Below are 23,002 nucleotides of genomic sequence, written 5' to 3'. Positions count from 1 at the left end.
ATATTAGCAAGATTTCAATAATATAACAGCATTGAGCAAGCTTCACAAACTCTCGTTGACATTGAGGGCACGTGACAATATTTGAAGAGGTTACAAGAAGTGCAGGTGCCCCCCATTAACATAGTTTCCTTGGCTGCAAGTTGAAGGTGTTTTGCCTTAAAGTGTTAATTTCACTCGGGAGACCCCAGATTGCCTCAAAAGATCACGAGACGGAAGCACGAAAAGCAGCCGATATACCGCAAGGCAGTGTAGATTCTCTTCACATAACAAGATTGTGTGTGGTAAGAGGCGGTCCGTGTCTGAGCAGCCTCGTTAAGTGCGCCCCAGCAGACGGCGCCGACAACAGGCGCTATCACCAGCAGCAGCAAGCAAGTAGAACCCACACTATCTGTGAGCGCCGTCTGCGCCTCAAACACGTGAGGTCCACTAGCTGCTCGGGACAGCGATTAGATAACTGCAGAAGAACGGGCATGAGCCGGGTCATCGCCGACGCACACGGCTCCATTTATCAAAACAATGCAACCACGAGATGTGGTTTCCCCGCAGGGCGACAGCGCTTTCTCAGCTGTCGCCACGAAACAGGACACCGCGACCGGAAAACGCATAACGCGCTCGCACACCTTTGTGGCGCCGATTCTGAGAAAATAGAAAAACTGCACTGCAACGTGCTTGAAAGGGGTGCGCGTGCGAAAGGAGTGCGAAAAGAAACGCGATGCGGTGACCTATGTAGGAGACGACGCAGGAATTTATGACAGCTATCGCGCTCGCCAACTCCCGACAATTGGTGCGCACGCTCAACGCTGCATATGACCGAGTCGCCAAGAGCTTTACCGGCATTCCGCGATCGCCTTGATCACGCGGGTCCCGTCACTTGGCAGCAGGTAGCTCCCGAAGCAGATCAAAAGTCGTCTGTGCAAGAGACGCGCAAATGGGCCGGAGCCACGGGGCACCCACAAATGGACCTTCGACTCCGACAGAGGATGCCGCGGCTTCGCTCGGAGAGGTTCAGTTATAGGACCGCCGCAGCACCCAGTGTAGCAAGAAAGCAGTGAATCTACGCGGAAAATTCCGACGACGACTCTTATCGGGTGCGTTCGAGATGAACCTCAAAACGAATCATAGCCCGGAGATGCCGATCGGCGCGCAGATGCGCACGTGCCGAGCTCGGCGATAACGAAACAAGTGCGCGTAAAATAGGCCAAACATTCGAGGGCCGCATGTGTGCAGAGCACGCACGCGGCCGCCGGCACCCGCCACTGCGATGGGGCCCCTGCTATACAGACAAAAGGTCGTGGAGTACGTCACAACAGGCTGGCCCTAGAAAACTACCCTGACACCTGAAATCCTCCCTAAAGTACGTGCGAGAGAAATTTTTCATGTGGATGGCTCGTTAATCGATTAACGAGCCATCCACGTGAAAAAGAACGCAAACCTCGTTGTGCTGAAAGCTGCGCTTGTCAGATTCCCACAGGGAAGCCCAACCTGGCATTGTTCGCACTAAAGAAAGGCTGCGCGGCCTAGCTCTATTCGTGGCCCCTAATGGAGAAACAAGTTGAAGAAGTCATAATTGGCAGTAACACTTGATAAATCTGCTAAACCATTGTTCGCGCCTTCGGCAACTTCCGACATAAAAAAAAAAAGAAAAAAAAAAGTAATGGCACCAACAGAGCACGTCGCATTTACAGTACCGTTGTACGGACGAGAGCGGAACGGACAATGGAGCCGCAGTTCAAGCTCCAAATGTTAGAGGAATTCTCAAGTGATAGAAGCCTATCAGACATCGTCACTCTGCGATGCAGTAACGGCAGCAATATCGAACAGGGTACTGAAACACGATACAAATAGCGACATCAGAAAAACACACTTTGCTGACTTCCTTGGTCGACTACCTCGACAGCTGGCGTACCTGCAAGGCTCTTAACATGGTCGTCAACACACAGAACACATGCCCTGAGGAGGCGACATGCAGTCCACGGCTATGCTGAAACCAGTTCTATAGTTGTGTACAAATGGTAGTCCATTGACTTTGCACAAGTAGCTGCTAGGTCCAATTGGCCTATCCAATTGGAACCAACTGAACTATGCATTTGGAATGCGACTTCCAGATGGAACGTGAATCCCAACTGAAACCCATTGGAGAGTTCAGTTGGAAGATGAAACGGGCGGGTACTGATTGGGAAATCACGAAGATGGGAGGGTAAGCAGGGAGTCGAACATCCCGGGAACCATATGGATCTAGAATCAGCCTCCTACGCCAAGGCCACGCAGTCGCGTTCGCATATAAGGCTTGGTTAAAGCGGGGATCTATATTAATGTCGGGTGGTCCTTCATGCAATGTGATAGTTTACGACTGTATGCCAAGGTGAAATACCAGAGGCAAAAATCAACAAATTGAAAAGTGAGCAACAAGTGCATGCGTGCGGAAGAGGAACGGGAGCCAGAAGGCAGCTCCGACATTTCTTCAAATTCCTCGGTTCCAGAAGTTGGTCGCATCCCAGCCCAAAATGTGTGGAGATTGATAAATAGGTGGGACTGCGGCCCTCTGCAACTTGCTGTCGCACGTTTTTCACGTTGTGGACGTTTTTCGATACACGCACTTCGACATACGTGCGCGAAAAGCGGTGATGCCCAGCGTCCTCTGCCGATATCTCTGGAACCACTAAGATCCGCTCGCGCGCAGGCGTTTGTGGACAGTGCTCGGACACGCGCGCGAGCGATGCGAACTCGTCGACCGTCTGTACTTTGTAAAAAAATGTATAAAGCTCCCCCTGCTTTTTCTTCCCATCGCTCCCCTCTGTACTTCCCCTCGCTATCCTCTCCCTATCCCCTTTTCCTTCCCGCCGGCCGCCGCTCAAGTGCTTGTTTTTTAGATAGCAGTTGCCGCGGCCGGCAATACTCTTTTCCTTCTTCTTGATTATTTAAAAAAAAAATAAATAAACCACTCCACTACCACCAAAAGAATACCGCAACCTCCGGAAGTGACGACATAACGACATCGCCAATTAGAACTTCTGGAGATCCGACTACGGTCGGCGGACCGAGCTAGAATGGCTAGAGCGCCCCGAGTTGCTCCAAACGACCAGCGGAATACGCGCAGCCTATCTTGGTCAAGAAGCGAAATTCAAGTCGTCATCCCGGAGCAAGAAAACTAAAAACCGGCTCCGGAGCGAACAGTGGAAATCGCCATTAAATTTTCCATTTCATTTCTACAGGAAACCTTGGGTGCGTGACGTCATTAGATCTGCGTTTGCAAGACAAATAGTGAACCCAGATGTCACAGTCGCAGTTTACCGGTTTACCCACAGGCGACAGTTTTGGTGGCTGTCCATGGGATCATGCTGGCCGAAACTGACTTTCGATTTCGGTTTGCTGGCTTTTGCTCTTTTAAAACACTTTACTTTGCATTTTGAGAAACTTTTTTTTTTTATTTCTGTGCCGGAGAGAGAGGATTCTAAGGAATATGATGCGATTAAGAACTCAAAATGTTGAAGAAAATAAAAAAAAAGAAAAACACCGCAGTTGCCTCATGCTGTTGCATCATACCTTTAAAGGCAGAGCATAAGCGTCCCCGTAATTTCAATTCATAATTTTTGGGCTAACTGCACAATTCCTACATCATTTTTTTTTTCATTGATACGCCGTCGTTCGCGGCTACAATTTTTTTTTTTCGGCTACCTGAAACATGTACATCGCTTTAATATGCTCCAACCAGAATATAACCGACTATGTGCCAGAAAGATAATTGCTAAAAATCCATTTTTCCCGAATTCCGCAGTAACTTTCGCCGTGAGAAGGTGCAAGTAAAATAGAAAACAGTCGTTTTGATAGCTAGCGTTACTAAGACAGCTGAACGACTTTAATCAGAAACTTGTTTCTGGCGCGCAAAAAGTTGGAAGTTCAGCTGCCGACAGTCGCTGTTGTCCCGTGTGACCATTGAACTGTGTTCTAATAAACCACGCAACTTAACTTTCATGCACGACAACGCCGGCGGTGTTGGGTCCTTTTCACTGAGGATGTCTAGAGCTTCCGTAACGCCGCGCGTAACTGAAGACGCCCGTCCTATGTCTGCCTGCATACGCGCCTCTGTTCTGCAAGGTATGCGGAAACACCGCCGAGCGCAGGCGCCGCGTTCGCGCCACTGTACTGCAGCAAACCTCGCTGGCGTTGTTCAGCGCAGTACGTTATGTATAATACAAGTTTTCCTATTAGCATTAGAATGAAAAAAAAGAAAAAAATTAAAAAGATGTGAAAGAAAAGTCTGGACACACAAATAAAATACGAAAAAGTACATTGGGTATATTAACAATTAACAGGAGCGTCCATTCCGTGCTGACGCACCGCTCACTCCTATCCTCGCGCACTTCGCACTCCCGGCGTTCCCCCGATCTCTCACCGGATGCGACGCCAGCAAGGTCGGACGTTGCATGCGCGCGTCGAAAGCCAGGCAAGTGCGCCAAAGCGGTGGTCGGGTCGACACACCACAAAGGGTCCAAGGGGCGGACGGCCGCCGCCCAGGGGAAGGAATTGCACAGTAATAAAAATATCCAATACTTACAGTGCGGTCAGGACGCTGCAGCAAAAGTATAGTAGAATACAAATTAAAAAAAAAAAAAAACTATAGTTCACGATACGCGGCGTACGTATTACTCCGCTGAACACAAAACGAGACCAGTTTTTGAAATTTGACCATACCAAACAAGCCAGCGGCATCGAAATTCTTGAGCGTGTAATTTAAGTCCGATGGTTAATTCTTTATTCTTGTAACAAGACGAGCTTTAACAGCGTCGTACTTTCCGTCACGGATGAATTATTCGTGGCGGCAAAACGCTGTCCCCTTGAGGCACTCCTTAAGTATGGAATATCCTCTTCGCTTGATGCCACCATTGATCGCGTAAACACAACACGTGAGGAGCACCGGGGCTGAATGCGCTCTGGGTGGGAAGAAGGCATGAAAGCTTAACCCTTTCAGTTTCGGTCGAAAACACTTTTTCACCTGAACAGTACGTTCAACCCTCAAGAAATGTAAGCTTTACAGCGCTGAACACAGTATTTTTTGTTTGTAACGGGGTGCACAATATTTTGCAGGAAGTGTAACTGACTGAAATAGAAACACTACAATTCCAGGACTTGAAGTAAACAGCTGAAGAAGCATGGAATCAATCTCTGCTTTGAACATGCACATTACGCTTTTAATTGTAAAAAGAAAAAAAAAACGATGTTATTATCAGGAAGTTCCGCCGGGGTCGTGCAGTGGTAAGACGCCCGACAACTGGTGCCGGAGCACCCGGGTTCGATCCCGACCGCGGCGGCTGCGTTTCGATGGACGCGAAACGGAAGAGGCGCCCGTGTGCTGCGCGATGTCAGCGCACGTTAAAGGTCCCCAGGTGGTCCAAATTACTCCGTAGAGCTCCACTACGGCTCCTCTTTCCGTTTTTCCACTTTCACTCCTACCTTCCCTTACGGCGTGGTTCAGGTGTCCCCAGAGAAAGTGTGACAAATACTGCGCCTTTCCTTTCCCGTGAACCAATTATATTATTATCAGGAAATCCCTCGGCATACAAACGAAGGATGACACTCTACCCTGTTGACTGTTTCATATCGTTCATAGAAACCATGTCACTTGTGATATCAATGACGCTAAATTCGCCTAAAACAATGAAGTACTCTTTCCAGGAGTGGAAGCAAGCTCGAGCATTTTGGAGCAGCTTTGGAGCAATGAAACGAGAGTTTGGAGCATCCGAATTATGTTTTGGAGCATGTTTCTAGGGTCAAACGCTTTTAATAATGGCTAGTTTTTGTTTCTAACCTACAAAAATACCAAATTTAATCGCTTTCTATTCAACGTTTAATGCTTTGCTGACTACACCTGCATTTCTGACGAGACAAACAGCCAAGACATGTATAGATATTTAAAATAACACAACCGACCTGGGGACTAGTAGCCAACCAAACGTTTGTTTCTACACATCATAACAAGTCTGACTATTTTGACGTGATAAGATTGAAACGTGGAGTCTACCACTAAGATGTGCTCAAGCACCATCACTAGTTTGAAGTTCACATCGATGATCCTATGTCTATGCTGGAAAAAATCCAGGGTACTGGTCAGAAGTACCTTCAGGAAGAATTGACTGCACTCAATGGTAGCCTTTTCTTCCTCCAGATTTTTTTTTCGCCTAATACCTCCTGTGAGTGGCTCCTGATGTTTTCACCTGACCGACACTAGCGCTTCCTTAATTTAAACATGCTGGAAATAGGCCCTGTATGACTTTCCAACATTCTTGAGAATATGTCTAGTGAATGGTTCCTTTGTGGCGTCACTCCCTTACGTTTCAAGTATGCTATTGTACTAACAGAGGCGTGATGGTGAAGTACCCGTTTGTTTTCACAGCTGAACTTTGAGAACCGCTAGAGTTATTATGTGCTGTCCTAAGGGCTCGAGGTACTCGCCGTGACTGCTTCGCTCACAACTGCTACCGTTGTGTCGCCTTTGTTTAGACTAAAACCGCCCTTAGAGCGAGTACATGAAGCTCGCATCATGTCACTGACACGGTGTGCTTCTCACTGTCAATCAAATTGCATCAAATCACATGTTTGGAGGATATATCATTAATAGCCCCTGTGCAGCAAAAATCCGTATTTTGTTAAATATGATGGCAGAACATGCACATGCCGCTGGTTTGGAGCAATTTTAGAGCAAGATTAAGTTTTTGAGCAAGATGGAGCAGGAAAGGAAGTTCGGAGCACAATGGAGCAGCGCTTCCACCCGCCTTTCAGAAGAAGCTGCGAGTTCGCTTCGTGCAGAAAGTACCCTAAAAGGACGGCGGCAGACAAAGACTGGGCAGCGAAGCCGTCGCGCTGTGCAGTGGTAGCAACTTGCTACACTATAAAATGGGCTATTTTCTGACATTTGCTTGGGCCATATCTCAGGGCGAAATTTAAGCAAAATGCACTTTTTCGTATTTTTTTTTTTTACCAAAAGGTATACCTGTAGCTTGTTATACATAGCGGAGAAAAATCTACATATTTCAAAAAATAAAAAAATGCTAGACGGCAAAATGGCGCGAAATTATAAACCAAACATATATGCAAAACTTAATCGCTGCTATTTTCTTCTTACCACACGGAGGCGGTGCAAGCTTATGAATTTAGAAAACGTGACACGTAAACTCGAAATCTTTCAGGCCGAAAACATTCTAAAACAAACCATAAAGGGCCAAAATGTTTTGCGAAAATCAAATAGGGTACAGCGCAAAATCTGCTGCGTTTGGCATCGGATGAGCCGCTCGGCAAGAGGACGCGCGAGGCCTTACAAAATCGGAGACGCGAAAAAGGGGACAATGGAAAACACGGCCACAATCGCAGGGTACTGCAGATTCGCATAGTTTCAGATTTCACGGCCAGTCTCAAAGCTACGGCTCACCGGGTGAATAGCCGCCACTTGCGCTCCCGCACGGGCCATCCGTGTACGAATGCATACCGATGACTGCCCCCATGTTTTCAAAACAGCTACTACACTAAACAGATACGTCGACCCTATAAACATGCCGCGCCAGTGACGTTTGACTCACCGACGAGTGAAAATTTTGCACAGGCCGCCGACAGACGGTCTCTCTTTCTCTAAAACACACACACACACACACACACACACACACACACACACACACACACACACACACACACACACACACACACACACACACACACACACACACACACACACACACACACACACACACACACACACACACACACACACACACACACACACACACACACTAGCGCACCCTGAAGGCTGACCCTCTGCCGACACATCCACGTTTAAATCGAACGGGGTCACGAAAACTGGCTGCGGCAACAAGATGTTTTTGGCTCTTTCGATGATTGTGCCATCAGCAGCAAACTCCGCAACTGTGGCCGACTGCGGCCGAAGCAGAAGCGGCCTCGTCAGCAGCTGTTCTGCTACAGCGTTGACGAAAGCATGACTTTTTTGACAAACAGGTAACGCTGTACTCGCCGATGAACACTGAAACTGAAACATATAACCAACAACTGTGGACTCCACAAAGACTGACACTCCCCACACTATCAAATGTCCAAATTTAATCACGCGTCTCTCCAAGGTGCGCTGCTTGCGAAGATTGATTGCAGAGCCAAAGCCCTCTCGGCAACTCACTTCAGACAAAAACCTGGCTTTGAACTTATCTGCCATTATGCGGCAATCATCATGCTGCAAGGTATTCAACTTCTCAGCTACGATTTGCGCGGACCAAATGTTGAGCACTCACTCCCCCACGCTGCCGACGCGAGAGGGCTCTTGAGATATACGGGCAGTTACGGCTTACAGGAGAATGCCTTAGCAAGTGCGCTCTTCCATTTCGACCACGGTTTGCCCCTTGCGTCTCAAGACGCTATACCGAACACAAAAATATAATAGTGAGAGGCGGGCTAGTTGGTGACTAATATTAGCACGCATCATGAAACTGCGCAAAAAGACGAGGAATAAACCAACGGGACAAGGTGCGGAACTTCAACTTGTTTATTACAACGGTGCGTCACATTTCATACATTCATCGCATCGCAGTGTTACGTGATGATCGTTTGTTAGGTTATAGTGTGATTGCGATGAATATATAAAATGTGACGAACCGTAGTAATAAACTAGTCGAAGTTCCGCACCTTGTCCTGATTGTTTATTCCTTGTCTTCTTGCGCGGTTTCATGATGCATGCTAATACGAGCACAAAAGACAACGACAAATGTCTGCAGCGTGAGCCAGAGCTCTCCTTTCGGCGCCACTGACAATTACATATACCACTTCACCAGGCCTCCACATCCCCCTACCTGTCCCCACAGGAAGAACTTTCTATCATCTTTCCCACTCTTTGGGAAAGGCATGCAGCCCCAGAATCGTGTACAAATACGCTCAGTGCAACACGTCCCTCCCTTCATCCCACCTCCCTCGATGACTGGCTCTCTCCCGAAAACCAACCTTGCATCACAATGCATTCTTCAGGCTCTAGCCCAGCACGTTGCAAGGTGCTGGTCGAGATCTGGTAGACAACCGCTGTACTGGGTTCAACGCTAATACTATTTTCCCTCCGACGCTCCCAACAGCACACAGCTTAGAGCCCGTAGGAACTTTATATCATGGCTTCAATAACAATCGTGGAAGTCCGATCCATTGGAGAGAAAAATCTACTTGCCCTTAGCAAGTTTGGAAACCTGGGAATGCATTATGAGCCACATGGTATGGCTCAGAAGCAGACCCCCTGGGCTCTAAACTTTTGACAAAGACTGTACGTGCCACCGCCGAGTGAACCTCTCAGTTCTTCCTACGCAACAAACGGGCGTCGGCGCACCCGTGTCGCTCTCGAAGGCAGAAAACGCGCCCCCGACGACCCGGAACAACGCACTCTGCGAGACAACAATGCCCTCCTCACACGCAAGGCTGTGTTAAACCAACGTTAGCCGCCGACCTTCGGGAGAACGAGAGTTTAATTATTCCGCTCTTAAAGGAACACCTCTGTTCATATGATAGTACTCCCTTTTGGGCGCAATCAAATCAAAATAAAAACAAAAAAAAAAGCAATAAAACAAAGTGCACGCACGATGCCACTTGCAGGACAACCGTATTAGCTATAGGGTGCCTAGATATTGCGCCGCGGCACAACACGTAGGCTCCCTACTCCGCGCCACTTGGATCGCGGCGCCCTCGGCCTATTTCGCAGCTGCGTGACGAGTCCGACGCATTGACACACTCGGGCACATCTGGCGCAACGAAGGGTGCAGCTTGCGCATTTAATCGCACAGAATCCCGCCTGGAGCATCCGAGGTGCTGCCTTCGCCGGTTGAACAGGAACACCAGCGAACTACTGCCACTACCGCGCCGAGTGACGCAGGCGGGATTGCGGCGAGAGCAAGATCATCGCAGCAGTAGCAGCCGCGGAGGAGAGGGCGCCTGTTTACTACCGCCACCCGAGCCTCGACAGCCGACACCTTTGCGCACGGGAGCCGATTGATATGAGTCGTCATGTCCGCCTCGCTTTCGCAAACTACGCAGCTGCTCGTCGCGACGCTTCGCCACGCAGGGATTTCTCCGCGCACTCGGCGACGGCACGTGCCGCGTATCGACCGCCGAACTATTTACGTACGACGCAGAGTAGGCTGCGCACGCGCGCCGCTCTTAAAAGTTGACGCGGATGGATTACACTACGGCACCTGAATGAATAGTGGGGTATTCCTTTTCTCAGCAAACACTGATACGACAAAGAATGCGGCACTAGGCTGAATGAACGAAACGATGGTGAAAGCGGTCGCGGCAGCAAATCGTGAGATGCAAGAGACCTGAAATGAATGAACAGTAGTTGCCGAAGTACGCGCCGTCCATGCAGGCTTTGCGAAGAGCGAATGAGGGGTACGTACGAGACAGCTCTGCATGCTAAGAGCTGTACCGCTGATTGATTTGAAACAGTTGCGTGATTTCTGTCACCTTTGCATCACTACAAATTAAAAAAAAAATAAATAAAAATAAAACAACAAGCACGAAACGCAATTAAGTGCCAAACGCAGAAAATGCCGAAAGCAAACTTGCCCACTTAGGAAAGTAGTGACGGCAATATAAGTGGTCGATAATCAACAAGATTCGGTAGTTCTATTCGTGTGAGCTGAGCGTCGCAACTTTCGACTACCGTTTCTCAAAGCTCACGAAACAGTGTCGTACAGCTCAAGACTAACTGGAAAAGCGCACAGAGGGCAAAAACGCTTGTCTAGAACGCGTAAGCTGCGCTCTCTAGACGCTTTCCGAGCTCAACTCGCGGCATCTAGCGAAAACACTCAGATGGTCTGGATGTGGGCGTCATTTCTTGCATTGTTGGTCGGTTCAGCTTTCGTAGCCATTCCGGAGCACTCAACTCGCGCGTCCAAGACAAGTGTTATGCGCTCTGCACAAAACGGAAAGCCGCGCATGTAGCACGGGCAATGCTACATAATGACGAATACTCGGTGCGAATAATGAGCACGGCTAAAAGCTCACGATTCGCTTCAGTGCTGCAGTGAGGCCGGAGTCCAGGAAACCACCGCATGAGACACGGCTGGCTCAAAAGTAAGCAGCATCAACTTTCAACTTAAACAGGACGGGACATTACCTGCAGGGAGAACCAGTCCAAATAATCCGAAACATTGACAGACTTCCAACCGCACGCATTCTGCTGCAAATAAAGCTAAAGCGCTGCTAAACATGATCGACTGGACTGGCCGTTCGATGTCCAAAAACTGACTAAATGCAGAGATCAAACAGTCCTTTTTCTGCCCTACAGACCGCGCTATCATCGAAGGCAGACAATGAGCACAGAATAAGCATGCAGGATTTGCTGAGTAAAGCTGTCAATAGCACCAGCGATTGCTCGCGCCATGCCGACCTCGATATAAGGCGTCGATTCCTCCAAGCGGTCTGGTTGTCCCAAGAGGAGCTGGCCGGAGTGAAAGCTGCTTGCCCGAGTGGTGGCGACAGAGGAGGGGACGCTACTGCACTCGTCGGCCCAGACGGACTCCCGCCGGGGACAGATAGCGGCGAGACGGGGCGGCCTTCCCGATGGCCCCCGCGCTGATAACGCGGCAATCGCAGAAACAAGAGCCGGACTCTCCCCCGTTATACAAGCGGCCCTCGCTGCTCGTCGCGACAAAGGCTGGAAAAGCGACCGCGCACCTGCAGCCACGCGCGGCGGAAATGTCGGTGCACTCACGAACGGCCAAGTCTGTGACGTAATATGTAACCAAGGGGAGATGCTCGCTACCCGCTACGAGTCTTTGAAGAGGAGGCCCTAGGTCGGATTGAAGATCTTGGTAGATTTGAGGAAATCCTCGCAACCATTTGTTTACGGAAAATAAAAGAAGCCTAGAAACAATAGACTATCGCCATGGCCAGCTGCCAATATTACGACTCCATTCCAGTGCAGTTGTCGCCTTTGGCTCGGCATTTTCCCCAAGACCGCACAGTGAAGAAAACGTGGCCCCCCATCGATAAGCAAACAGCTTCGACCGTCGCTGGAACAGCTGCTTCGTGCACACTTGTAGACATTTGCAGCGAAGTCAAGCGGATCTTAAATTCGAAGTGTGGCGTAGAGCCGATAACCTCAAGGTCTACAGAAACTGTCGCATAGACAAGCGTGTTGCATAAGCGTTTCACAAGCGTCTGTTACTCCGCAGTGCGCAGTCGCGTGTCCTCAAGTTCGGCATCTCTCCCCTCGCATCAGTCACTCCTCAGCCTTCACGGACAGCATGACCGCACTAGCCAGAAAGCTCGCATCCATCCCCAATCTGCAGACGTGCAAGCGCGGTGCTCCCTGGACCTCGGCTCCAAGCCGCTCGCCGCGTCGTGAAGCAGCTTGTGCTTACCTCCGCGCCCAAGCAGCGTTACGCACCTATTTCGCATTTGTAACTATGCAAATCGGCCGTATTTTTTTTATCCTTAACGTTCGGTTCGCTTTTATTCTTCAGTTAGCGAAGCGCCACAGGCGAAGCGGACCATCAGCTAGCGCTCCTGTGTCAGTAAAAGTAGTGCACGCAGTAGGCCGCGTAAATCTGTTATTTACCGCTCGTGGTCGTCTGTTCGGTCTTCGCGTAGTTAACGAAAATTGAGTCCAATCAATGCTGTGCACCCGCAGTGCAGCATCGGCAGTCATGTTTAGGCCCTCAATTACCTGCTATCGTGCGGCACCGAAATGCGAGCAGCAAAGCAAATTAACACGGCATTATTTTAAAGCGTCCGAGCTACATCAGGGCTCTGAATCCCGTGGTAGTGGAGGGGCTACGAATTAATTTTGACCACCTCGGAATCATTAAAGTGGACCGCAGTCTATACGCCACGAGCGTTTCGGTTTTTGACTTCCATCAGTAAAACGGCCGCTGAGGCCGGGATCGAGACTGCATCCTTTGGCTCACCAGCACAACGTCCTCGGGCATCTTTAAACACTTAGCGATCAGCAAGTTTCACCAGGGTGCGCTCGTAATCGAGCGTGTTATCGTGATATGGCGTCCTCCGTGCAGTGCGGGCGCGGACAGCTTACGATATATGGTCGTCGGAGCAAAATGAAAACATCGGAACAGAGATCAACGATTGAAGAACAGTGAGAGTCTGACATTTAATAAAGAAAAGAAGGCCCCGAGCACTTCGTCTTCAACGTACATCGTTGTGAATTTCTTCGCTGCCACTGTGCCTCTCAAATTGCATTTTGAACGCATAATACCAATCTGCAAAGTCGATCGGAAATGTGGGCAACATAGAAAGGTCCGCGGATCACTTAACGGACATTTTTTTTAAGCCTTAAAATAAAAGGATCGCGAAACCGAGAAAGCTGTTGATACGTTCTGCAGCAGGCAACCCAGCGACCGCAATCCCCCAACATGGCGCCGCTTGCATGTTTCAGTTTTCCCCCGGAAGATAGCAGCACTTTTGCATAAGGTCAACGAAATCCTTGAATTCATATTTGTACAGAGGTGGGCTTTATGCAGCTAATTTTTGCGCCCTGACTGCGATCATGGCCAATCGGGCTTCGGGGGATGTTTCTTTTTTCGATGCAGTAGTTTTACTGAACCTTACCTCAGCAGACCGCGACCCGCAAAGTTCTTGCTTATGTTAGTCTGCTTTTTCAAACCTATTATAATAGTTCGCTTAAGTGAAAATTTTGTTCGTCTAACACCAATGCCTTCAACGAGAACCTTCCCGCGTTCGGACGAGGCTTCCTTGCTCTGGGGAGATACTGCTTCGCGATGAAGCCAGCACATTTTCCATCTTGTCATCAATCAGCCTTCATCAACTCCAAAAGTGACAATGATCCTTCGGCCGTTGCTCACCAGCGCCAACTGCACAGGCGAAACCTGATTCGCGGAAATGATTGATGCACGCACCAACATTACCACGCTTCTTTGACCACTCACAGCCTGACTAAACCAAATTTCTGCGCGCATAGTTTCAGGATATAAATGGGAGCGTACGCCGGGCTCTGTCGCATGTGTCTGGCGTCGAGGCAGGAAACGGAGCATGACAACAGCTCAAGTAAACTGCAACAACTTGACGACGCAAAATCAAAATGTGTAATGCTGGCATTCATTAGCAAGCAAAACGAGAAAAGTGAAACTTGTAGCTTCTAAGACACACAAATTCAATCAAGCACCTGCACCATCAACAGTAAAAAGAGTCATGTGATGGCACGCGCTCCACTAGGAAATTATCAAGGGACTTTACCTCTAGGTTGATGCTAGCGCCGCTCGCTCCAGCTCCTCCCCGAGCTGATCGCCACTTCGAAAGCAACGGCGCCGTCTCCTTTGGCGAGGCGCACGTGTTCGAAGTGTAAACCATCGTTTAAGGAACCGCCACGCTTGTCGATGCGTGGCGGCTCGCACCAACGTTTTCACAGCGGGCATGGAGCAAGGAAAGAAATAAGGAGAAGCCGTTAGGCGTCACAAATTTTTTGAAGCCAGACGTGCTCTCTCTCGCCTAACTGGCCACGCGCCTGCGGCGTTTCCATGGTTTTATCACGTCCACGCATGCTCAGCTAGCGCCGCGAGCTGCTAAAACCGCTTGCGACGTCATGCTGAGCGAACTAAACGCGCAACAAACGCTCACTGCAGGCCTCCAATACTCTGCACCATCCGCGAATGGCAAATATTGCATGAAAAATAAGAATTTCCAACTCTTCTCGGCCGGCTCTGTCAACAACACAGTTGGTATGGGTGATGCAGACGACGCGTGAGACGAACCATACCTATAGTCCCAGTAACCCTTGCGAAAGCGACTTCCGCCACAAATTTTGCTACGCACCTCGGATTGCAAGGACCTCTCCGAAGCTCTACCGACCTCCTCATCCAATCACCAAAGCCATTAAGCGTCCTCGTTGGTTGATGGACGGTCACGTTGAAAGTGGGGTAACTGCGCAATAAATCAAAGGCAGAAGAACCAGATTTGGACTGCGCGCGTCCTGTCCACTTATGCTTGTCGTTCGTGCTTACCCCGTTTACAAGATGCGCTCGCCCATGCTTCGTCGTCCATACTTCCTTTGCTCGCGGCGTATGCAGATATCGCGGAGCAGAAAAGACGTTTTCTACGTATCCAGCAAAGAAAACATTAAAACGTTTCAGAACAGCATTCTGCACGCCGTTTCGCTGCTTATCATATCCGTATATTTATCCCAGCATGTGCAAGCAAAGAAATGGTGCAGCTTCCAGCCTAGTTGCGCCATCTGGTCTTCAGAAGAAACATTCTGCTTTCGGCCAAGGAACAGCTAATCATCACTCGAAATTCAAAATAAAGGGAATCTAATGCTGTCGGTAAGATGAGGCCAAACGAAAGCCCGATACCCCGTTTATGGCCAGCAAACGTGCTGGAAGAACATAGTACAGCGAGTTCATTCCGAAGCGAGACGTGCTGCTTCGAAGCGCACCGCCATGCTGGCAATGCAATTTTCGCGTACTCGAGAAATAGCACGCCCAAGGTGAACGTACTTACGGCTACACTAGCAATAGTGTTTGGTGAATGTGGAATTCGATGCATTTTATTCCATATGTCCACTTTTTCACTGGAACTACCTTTCGCCGCGTCAAAATGTCGCATCTACACTCATCGCAGCATTGATAGTGCTGCAAGAAATTACCGAGACAGAACGGAGAGCACACCGCTAAAGATCGTTTCCCGTGTGTCAAGCTGCGCCACGTCCCCTGCTTCTCGGACCTGGTCGTGGATATGTCTCTACACAAACTGTCTAGCTGCATTCGAACCATGTTCAAAACTAGCAGTTCGTACATCTCAAGCCTGGGCCGACAGGCGGCGCAAGACCCATATCTATTTGGCAGCCTCACGTTCGAAGCACCCATTTTGTGTTGGTGAACGGTGGACAATGTACGGCAGGTTCGCGTTCGGCGCACGCATTTCGCGTTACTGAATCGGCTGACGACGTACACCGCTCAAGGCCATCTGCTGTCGGGCAAAGCGGAAAGCTTCACAGTGAAATCACAAGCTTCAAAATAGCACTCGAGGGCAGCCTCGTCAGCGACATATCCATGGACCACCTGCGGACCAGCCTTGTGCTGCAGGACCCTGAGGGTCATCCGCGTCGCCGAAGGTGTGTACTGTAGTGTGTCTCCAGGATTGGGGACACCACCAGCTTCCACAGTGCCCTGACGGCCTTGAAACGGTTGAAACACAGCGCCCACGAATCGAGAAATGCTCTGCTCGCTCCAGTGGTTGTGGTGCTTTGCTTAATATTACTGCATACAGGCTGTCTCGGCAGAAGTTCGACATCAAAGTGCCTGTACACCATTGTCCATCATCTCGTCTTTGCTTCCTGCGTGGTCATCAGGAACGCCTATTTTCTGGTGGTAAAATTGAGGATCAACCATTAGCTTTCCTGTGAGCATATATGGAGTAGTGTCAGGGGTCTGCCATCAAGACGACGTCAGTGTAAAGGGCTGAGATGCGTCGAAGCCGGGTGGCCATTTTTTTACGCGAAGCGCATCTTTCGGTCGAAAAGCGTCGGTGTCTGCCAGTAATAAATGCGTTTCCATTTCGTTTCCAATCCATTCCGGAACAAATGAAAGTGCCGTTTTTACTCTTGGCCATGACCACAGTTCTCACTATGCTCAGGCATGTGGCGGTCCTTGATGCTCTGAAATAGCAGTTGTTGTCAGCACCAGCGTGTCCCGAAATATTCGTGCGAAAACATTCTGACTGGTCGACAGTGCCGACCACATGAGCTCGTGCGGGAATTTCAAAAACCCCATATTCAAAATAAAGCTACGAAATATATTGAATGAAATCAATTTGCCGCCACTGGAGTTCGAACCCAGGTCCTCTGCATGCACAGACGGGCACGCAACGTATAGGCCACGAAAGGTTTTTTTTTTTTTTTCTTTATTGCCGACTTTGACATTTGAAAGTGAAATCAGAAATATAGTGCATAAAACGCGTAAGCCAGGCTTCGGCAAACACGGATTAAAATTCTCTCAGCGACACCAAAACATCAAGCAAGGTAATCCATTCTGGTGAATCAGGGAGTGCTCGGTAACACTCTCTTAGTGAAACGACACTTTCAACAAAATGCTCGCGAACAGGACGCACGACAAGATCAGCATGTTCAAATTGCATCCTCGTTTTCCATATTGAGGGCAGGCCCAGAAGCATAATCAAATCATATGGTATATCCTGTGATGTTTCTATCGGCAAGGACCTTATTCCATATGGATCGAGTGGCAACTGTTTCTTAAGCGTGCGCTGTAAAACATCCCAGTGAAATATTGGGTCCCAGCAGTCAAGAAAAACATGCTCTATTGTTTCAGGTTTTTTGCATAAAAACAATTGGTAGTCCAGGGTATGAAAATGCCTTTGCTATGAAGCCATGTCTTAACGGGTAGCGTGTTAGTGTGCAATTTAAAGAAAAACGTTTTGACTGAAGATATTACCGGCATTCTTTTAACTCTTTTAAGGACGTCTTGTCCGAGGCCTCCACCCGGTATGGCAAACGGTACAATGGCTGGAGAAGCATGATGTCAGTGAGGTCTCTATAGTTTCTTCTTGGTGACATTGCACAGATATTCATGAGATGGGTTCTTAAGTGTGCGTTTCTCTTATAGGCCACGAAAGGTCGTTGGTACCAAACGCCTCATAATGGCATCTAGTGAACGCGTCGAAGTGCGTATGGCTCACTAACGTGTGTCTGGGATGTGTACTGATGTTACAGTAATAATAATATTAAAACAAATAATTTAAACAAGAACAATTTAACAAATTAGCGAAATGAAAAGGCGGTGCTAAAGACGCTTCGCGTCTACTCTAAAGGCGAAGCTTAAAGGGACAGAACACTGGCCAAATTATGTATTGAGATTATGGTGGAAATGAAAAGATCCTGCCTCATATAGTACAGTTCGAGCACTACAATACCAAAGAAAAGTGGCTTTACTATTTTAATCGGCCATTGAAAATCGCTTAAAAACAACTAAGGCGCCTTCTTGCGGGGAAACCCTATGACTTCAAGTCTATTTCCTTTCTTACAAAGGAGAAGTCGGGACTAAAAGCTGTGGTGACAGCTTGACTAAAGGTCCCGACTCCTTGAGACAGCGGCAGTACAGAAGGAAGACAACTTTCACATCATGCATACCATCATTAGTAGGGCATACAACGCTACACTTACGCTAAGCGCGAGCACACTTCCAAGAAACAACATAAAAAGAAAAACCATATGTAGCGAAAGCAACTAGAATATACACAGTACAGGTCTCACAGAACAGTCAACAAGAAATTTATATGTCTGCTTCCTTCACATACGGAAATTGTCACGGCAGTAATCACGGATTTTGTGTTTTGAATTTCTGGCAATATCAAAATTATCATGGCTTAATTTGTTTAGCAAGACGGGAAGGTTGCAACTTAAGGACTGATTCATAGAGTAAGTTCTGGGTGTGGGTGCGATCCAAGTTTTTCTGTGTCTCGTGTTACAGCAGATGATGTTTTCTTTGAGTTGTCCAAGTACAGTGAATAGACTATCACGCTGCCGTGAATGGTATTTATAGCATAACATGAACCTGCACAAGTATAATGCAAAGATCGGAAGGATATCGTAGTTTATAAATATATGTATTGTGGCATATATAACCCACGTGACTACATGTCTGCAAAATATCACCGATTATCTCAAGTGCACATTCTTTTTTTTTTGTTTGTTTTAGGAGTACCTGGCATGTTTTATTATATTGTGCGCTCTCTACAGAACGTCCTCAAATAAAAATCATCCTTTAGCACCGCGAGTGGCATGTTTTAAGGTTTTGTCACTAGATGGCACTACACTTTTTTTACTGCCGTGGATGAAGCGGTTAAGCGTCCACAAAAACTTAAGTCAGCGAGGCATGCCGTAATAGTCTTGAGTGTTGAAACTGAAAAAGAGGCTACTCTATATGCTAAAAAAGCCTAATTACTGTCTTGAGAGTGAAATTTATATTTGTTTTTGGTAGGTAGACCGCGATGACGCCAGCCGTCATCGCGGTCGCTGCTCATGGTTTCTAGCATCGGGCTACATAGAAACGGGCGAATGCACTGATCGAAAAATTCTCGGTAAAATTTTTCTACAGCGTTTCTACCAAAAAGAAACGATATGGAATCAAACACACCAGACAGCAATCTCTTCATTGCGCCGAAAAATATTCGATGCCGAAATTTCAGTGTTTTGTCTCTTTAAGCGTCCCCTAATTGCTTCTTTCCCTTTGGACTCATGGTGCAGCGGTGAACCTTTCGTCGAACATACACGGTGCGAGCATGAAACCTTGTCCGACTAGCCGCGTTCTAACAATTACACCGGGGAGATTTTTTTAAGTGTGCGCTCCCGTACTGTTTAGTTAACACCGCAATGAATTAACGAATTGGAAAGATCCTTTTTTTTTTTTTTTCGTGTCTCCCAGCTTGCCAGCCTGGTGTGCCCCGCTTGCTGGACGGATGGCCGCGGGCCTCATGCTACTTGTGTCAGAAGCGGGTCTGACCAATCTCCGGCAAGCAGAGCGATTTTAAAGGCGTTTAGGCGACACAAAGGGTTCTTGCCAGGCCCTTGTATAAGTAGAACCAGAGTGGCTCCAGAGTGGCTCCGTAACTGACAGACCCTGCATTATTTTTTCTCCCCGGTGTGCTGACCCTAACTCCGGAGAAATATCCAATACCCGAAGGAAGCCCCCTTCTCCATTCTCCGCACGACCGCCAACTGAGAATCTCAGACCGAAATGTCAGCTGCGCATACGGTTGTGTCTTCTTGCTGCAAAGCAGGATGATGGAAAGCAAAACTGGTAGCAGTCAACATTTTCTTCAGCAGATCGGTTGTCGGCCACGTTAAAAGAAGAGGTCACACGGTACACTGACCAGAAGGGAGTAGCGGCTCCGCGCCCGGAAGAGCTGCGATCAATCCGCGGAGCGCCGCTCCCCAGGTTCCCCCGACGGGGGCAAAGACACCCGCCCTTCGTCGCGGAAACAGGGCCGCCCAGGGCCTTCCCGGCCGCCAAGCGCCCTCCGCGATGGCGCCGGAGCGATCGATGCGTGAGCGTCGCACACAGTGCCAACTTCGATCGAAAAAGTTTCGCCATCGGGTGAGAAAGCAGTTGGGAAAGCGCGAGCGGCTCTCGACAATGCAATACAGAGGTCACATAGTGCACAAAAATAGCAACAATATAATAACAATTTATTAACCGCGTTCGCCCTGCGCTCAGAGCAATAAGGACTGCCACAGAAAACCGGAAGGGTGTGTCTTTAAATAAATGTGAGGCAACAGTGGAACACTTGTGTAGGATATACTTTTTGAACACATCGATAGAAACGGTCTAAGTGCCCGATGCGTAGCAAAATTTTGTCCTGCGCTCACAAGCAATTAAGACCGCAACAGAAAATCAACGAATGGGGCGCGTTTTCGAAAATCAGCAAAAAGTGTAGAAGCCTACCGATCGAAGATCTGAGCAGATACTGAGTTATCTTGAAGCTACGCAATAATGTGTGAAAAAAAAAACAAAAACAAAAAAAAACAAAAAAAAAACAAAAAAACTTTCAAACCTTGTTTCCCGGAATACGTGCAAAACTGGGTATGAATTCTATACAAGTGCTGCAGAAATAAGAGTAGCCTAAGCCATCTTGTCGCGCGGAACTCCACAGTAAACAACACACGGCAAAATTAGATCACTGTATTCAGAAAACAAAGATGAAAAGAGTAATTCAAAGTGCGAACGGTATACCGTGCAATAAAATAAAAATTTTCATAATGCCACAACACTCCACAATCAGTGTGACATAGTTTATAAGATTTAACGTCCCAACGCAACATGGGATATTTAGATACACCGCAGTTCACATTTTGAGTGGAAAAGAGCGCAAACGGACGCAGAACAGAGGAAGCAAGAAAATCTCACGATGAAATTTTAAACAGCACAAAGCGCTGTGTCTGTGTCCTCTATCTTCGCCTTCGCGGTGTTCAAAAATTTCATCATGACATTTCCTTGTTTCCTCTGTCCTGCGTCCGTTTGCGCTCTTATCCATTCAAAATATGATTTACTATCAACTCGCCCAACTGACCATCCTACAAGAGTAGACACTGTAGTGGGGACCTCCGGAAATTAAGACTACCTGGGGGTTCTTTAACGAGCACTGACATCGCACAGCAACGATGACGTCATGTGTCATGCCTTCATCGAAACGCGGTCGCCGCGGCCGCAATCGAACGTCCCAGGGCGAGAACTCGAGCGCCTAACCACGGAGCCATCGCGGCGGATCCAACGCTATACAATAAGATGTAAAATTCATTTCAGTTTTTACAGATAACACGCGTCAATTCACACGAACTAATTTTCAAAGGGAAATAAATAAATATCTGGAATACGACGTGATCTAAAGTATGGGCTTGCCCAATTTGGAAAGTGCACGAGGAGCGTTTCCACGTTTGACGCAAAGGTGCACAATTCCTGAAAGGACACTTTGAATGTATCGTTAAAGGAATGCTTTAGTATAAGCAAGAAAATTATTGAATTTCGCTCATTTTTTAACAAACACCGGCAGCCACATCAGGCCCCAGACACGCTGGCAAGCGGAAGCGGCCGCTCGTGGCGGCAATCAAATTTCTCCTCCGCCGGTGGCCTTGACCGTGCGCGGTCGTCAGCCGCGACGCATTCCGAGAGGGGCAGCCGGGGATGCCCGCGCCGTTTCCCCGCGAGGGCCTTGCGGCCACGCGGGCCTGCTGCGCGGCTCTGCCAGAGCAAGAAGTGGAATCTCGCGCGCGACCACTCCTGGCGTCGTGCCGCCAGACAAACCAAGAAGCGACAGCGGATAGTCGCACTCCTGCATGGCAATGACCGTCCACTGGCGCTCCCTCTGAGCAGAAAGATGCTTTGGTGGGACGCCGTAGTGGAAGGCTCCGAAAATTTCCACCACCACCTGGGGTTCTTTAGCGTGCACTGACATTGCACAGTAACGGGCGCCTTGCTTTTTGCATCCATCGAAAAGCGGCCACCGCGGCCGGGATTCGATCCCGCGTCCTTGGGCTCAGCAGTCGAGCGCCATAACCACTGAGACACCGCGGCGGGGCGGTATCTCAGTGGTTTCACTTGGTGAGCAAGAAGATCTCGCGGTACAGAGTCGACCATACATGTCTAGTGCGGAGGGAATAAAGCGAAATTGTGAATTAGGTGCTGGATTTAATTGATAATGTTCGCGCTCGCGGGGAGGCTAATAGACCTGTGAACAGCACAGGCAGAAGTTCCTTATCAAGCTCAAAGAATCGTGGGAAATATTTCACTTCATTTGCGCCGAAGCAGACTGCTCGAGCGCTCTAGACATGTGTGATCGACTCTGTACAAAATGCGACAAGAACGCGACGACCAGGCGCAGCGTTTATGGAGGAGAACCCGGGAAAGTCAAAACATTCCTTTCATTCATTTTTCCTTTCCTTGTAGTAAAGGAAAAATATTATTATTATTATTATTATTATTATTATTATTATTATTATTATTATTATTATTATTATTATTATTATTATTATTATTATTATTATTGGGGGAATATCGCCCCTGAAGAAGATATTTCGCAGCGACATAAACTAAATATGTGTCAGGACGCTTTGCAGCAAAGTGCATGTGCGGACATCTCACGTCTAATTGCCCATCACAGCTTTGACCGCTCTCTACTAGGCCTGCGTTGAGTAACTTTCCGCCCTTGACGTCGTTAGGCACCGCGAAACGCATGAGAAGCGGCAAAAACAGCGTTGGCGCGGCCACGTCTTCGCGTGCACGTAACAATTGGACAAACGTGTGAGCGCTGAAGAATGCTACGTCAAACGTTCGGAGGCAGGAAAAGCTCTCAAGCGCATCCGTTTCTCGGCAAAGCAACGCCGAGTAAGCGGCGGCAGCAGTATACGGTAGCCTTGGCGCAATTGCATCCGTCTGCTATAGGGCCAATTTGTTTCCTAGCGGCTACAGCGTGGCGACGCCACTTCGTC

At 48.4% G+C, this 23,002-nt stretch overlaps 1 protein-coding gene across 6 annotated transcripts in view; it reads right to left on the bottom strand.

Annotated features, from left to right (window-relative positions):
• The window catches only part of LOC146204687 (influenza virus NS1A-binding protein homolog), a 63,897-nt gene that overhangs the window by 30,659 nt on the left and 10,236 nt on the right, over window positions 1-23,002 (bottom strand). The window contains exon 1 of one of the 6 annotated variants that reach the window (XM_084589400.1): window positions 14,821-14,841. The exons of 2 other annotated variants lie outside the window; for them this stretch is intronic. Coding sequence is in view for 1 of the 4 variants with exons in the window: in XM_084589395.1 (XP_084445521.1) it covers window positions 14,245-14,358 (114 nt within the window). In the remaining 3 variants the exon portion in view is untranslated. Of the gene's footprint in view, window positions 1-237; window positions 329-11,419; window positions 11,552-14,244; window positions 14,385-14,820; window positions 14,842-23,002 lie in introns of those variants that run through there. 3 more of the 6 variants (XM_084589395.1, XM_084589398.1, XM_084589399.1) reach the window with 3 other exon arrangements.

Source organism: Amblyomma maculatum, chromosome 1 (assembly GCF_055883805.1).
Source record: "Amblyomma maculatum isolate TAMU_Amacu chromosome 1, ASM5588380v1, whole genome shotgun sequence".
Lineage (NCBI taxonomy): Eukaryota > Metazoa > Arthropoda > Arachnida > Ixodida > Ixodidae > Amblyomma > Amblyomma maculatum.
This window is presented reverse-complemented; position numbering and strand designations above follow the sequence as displayed.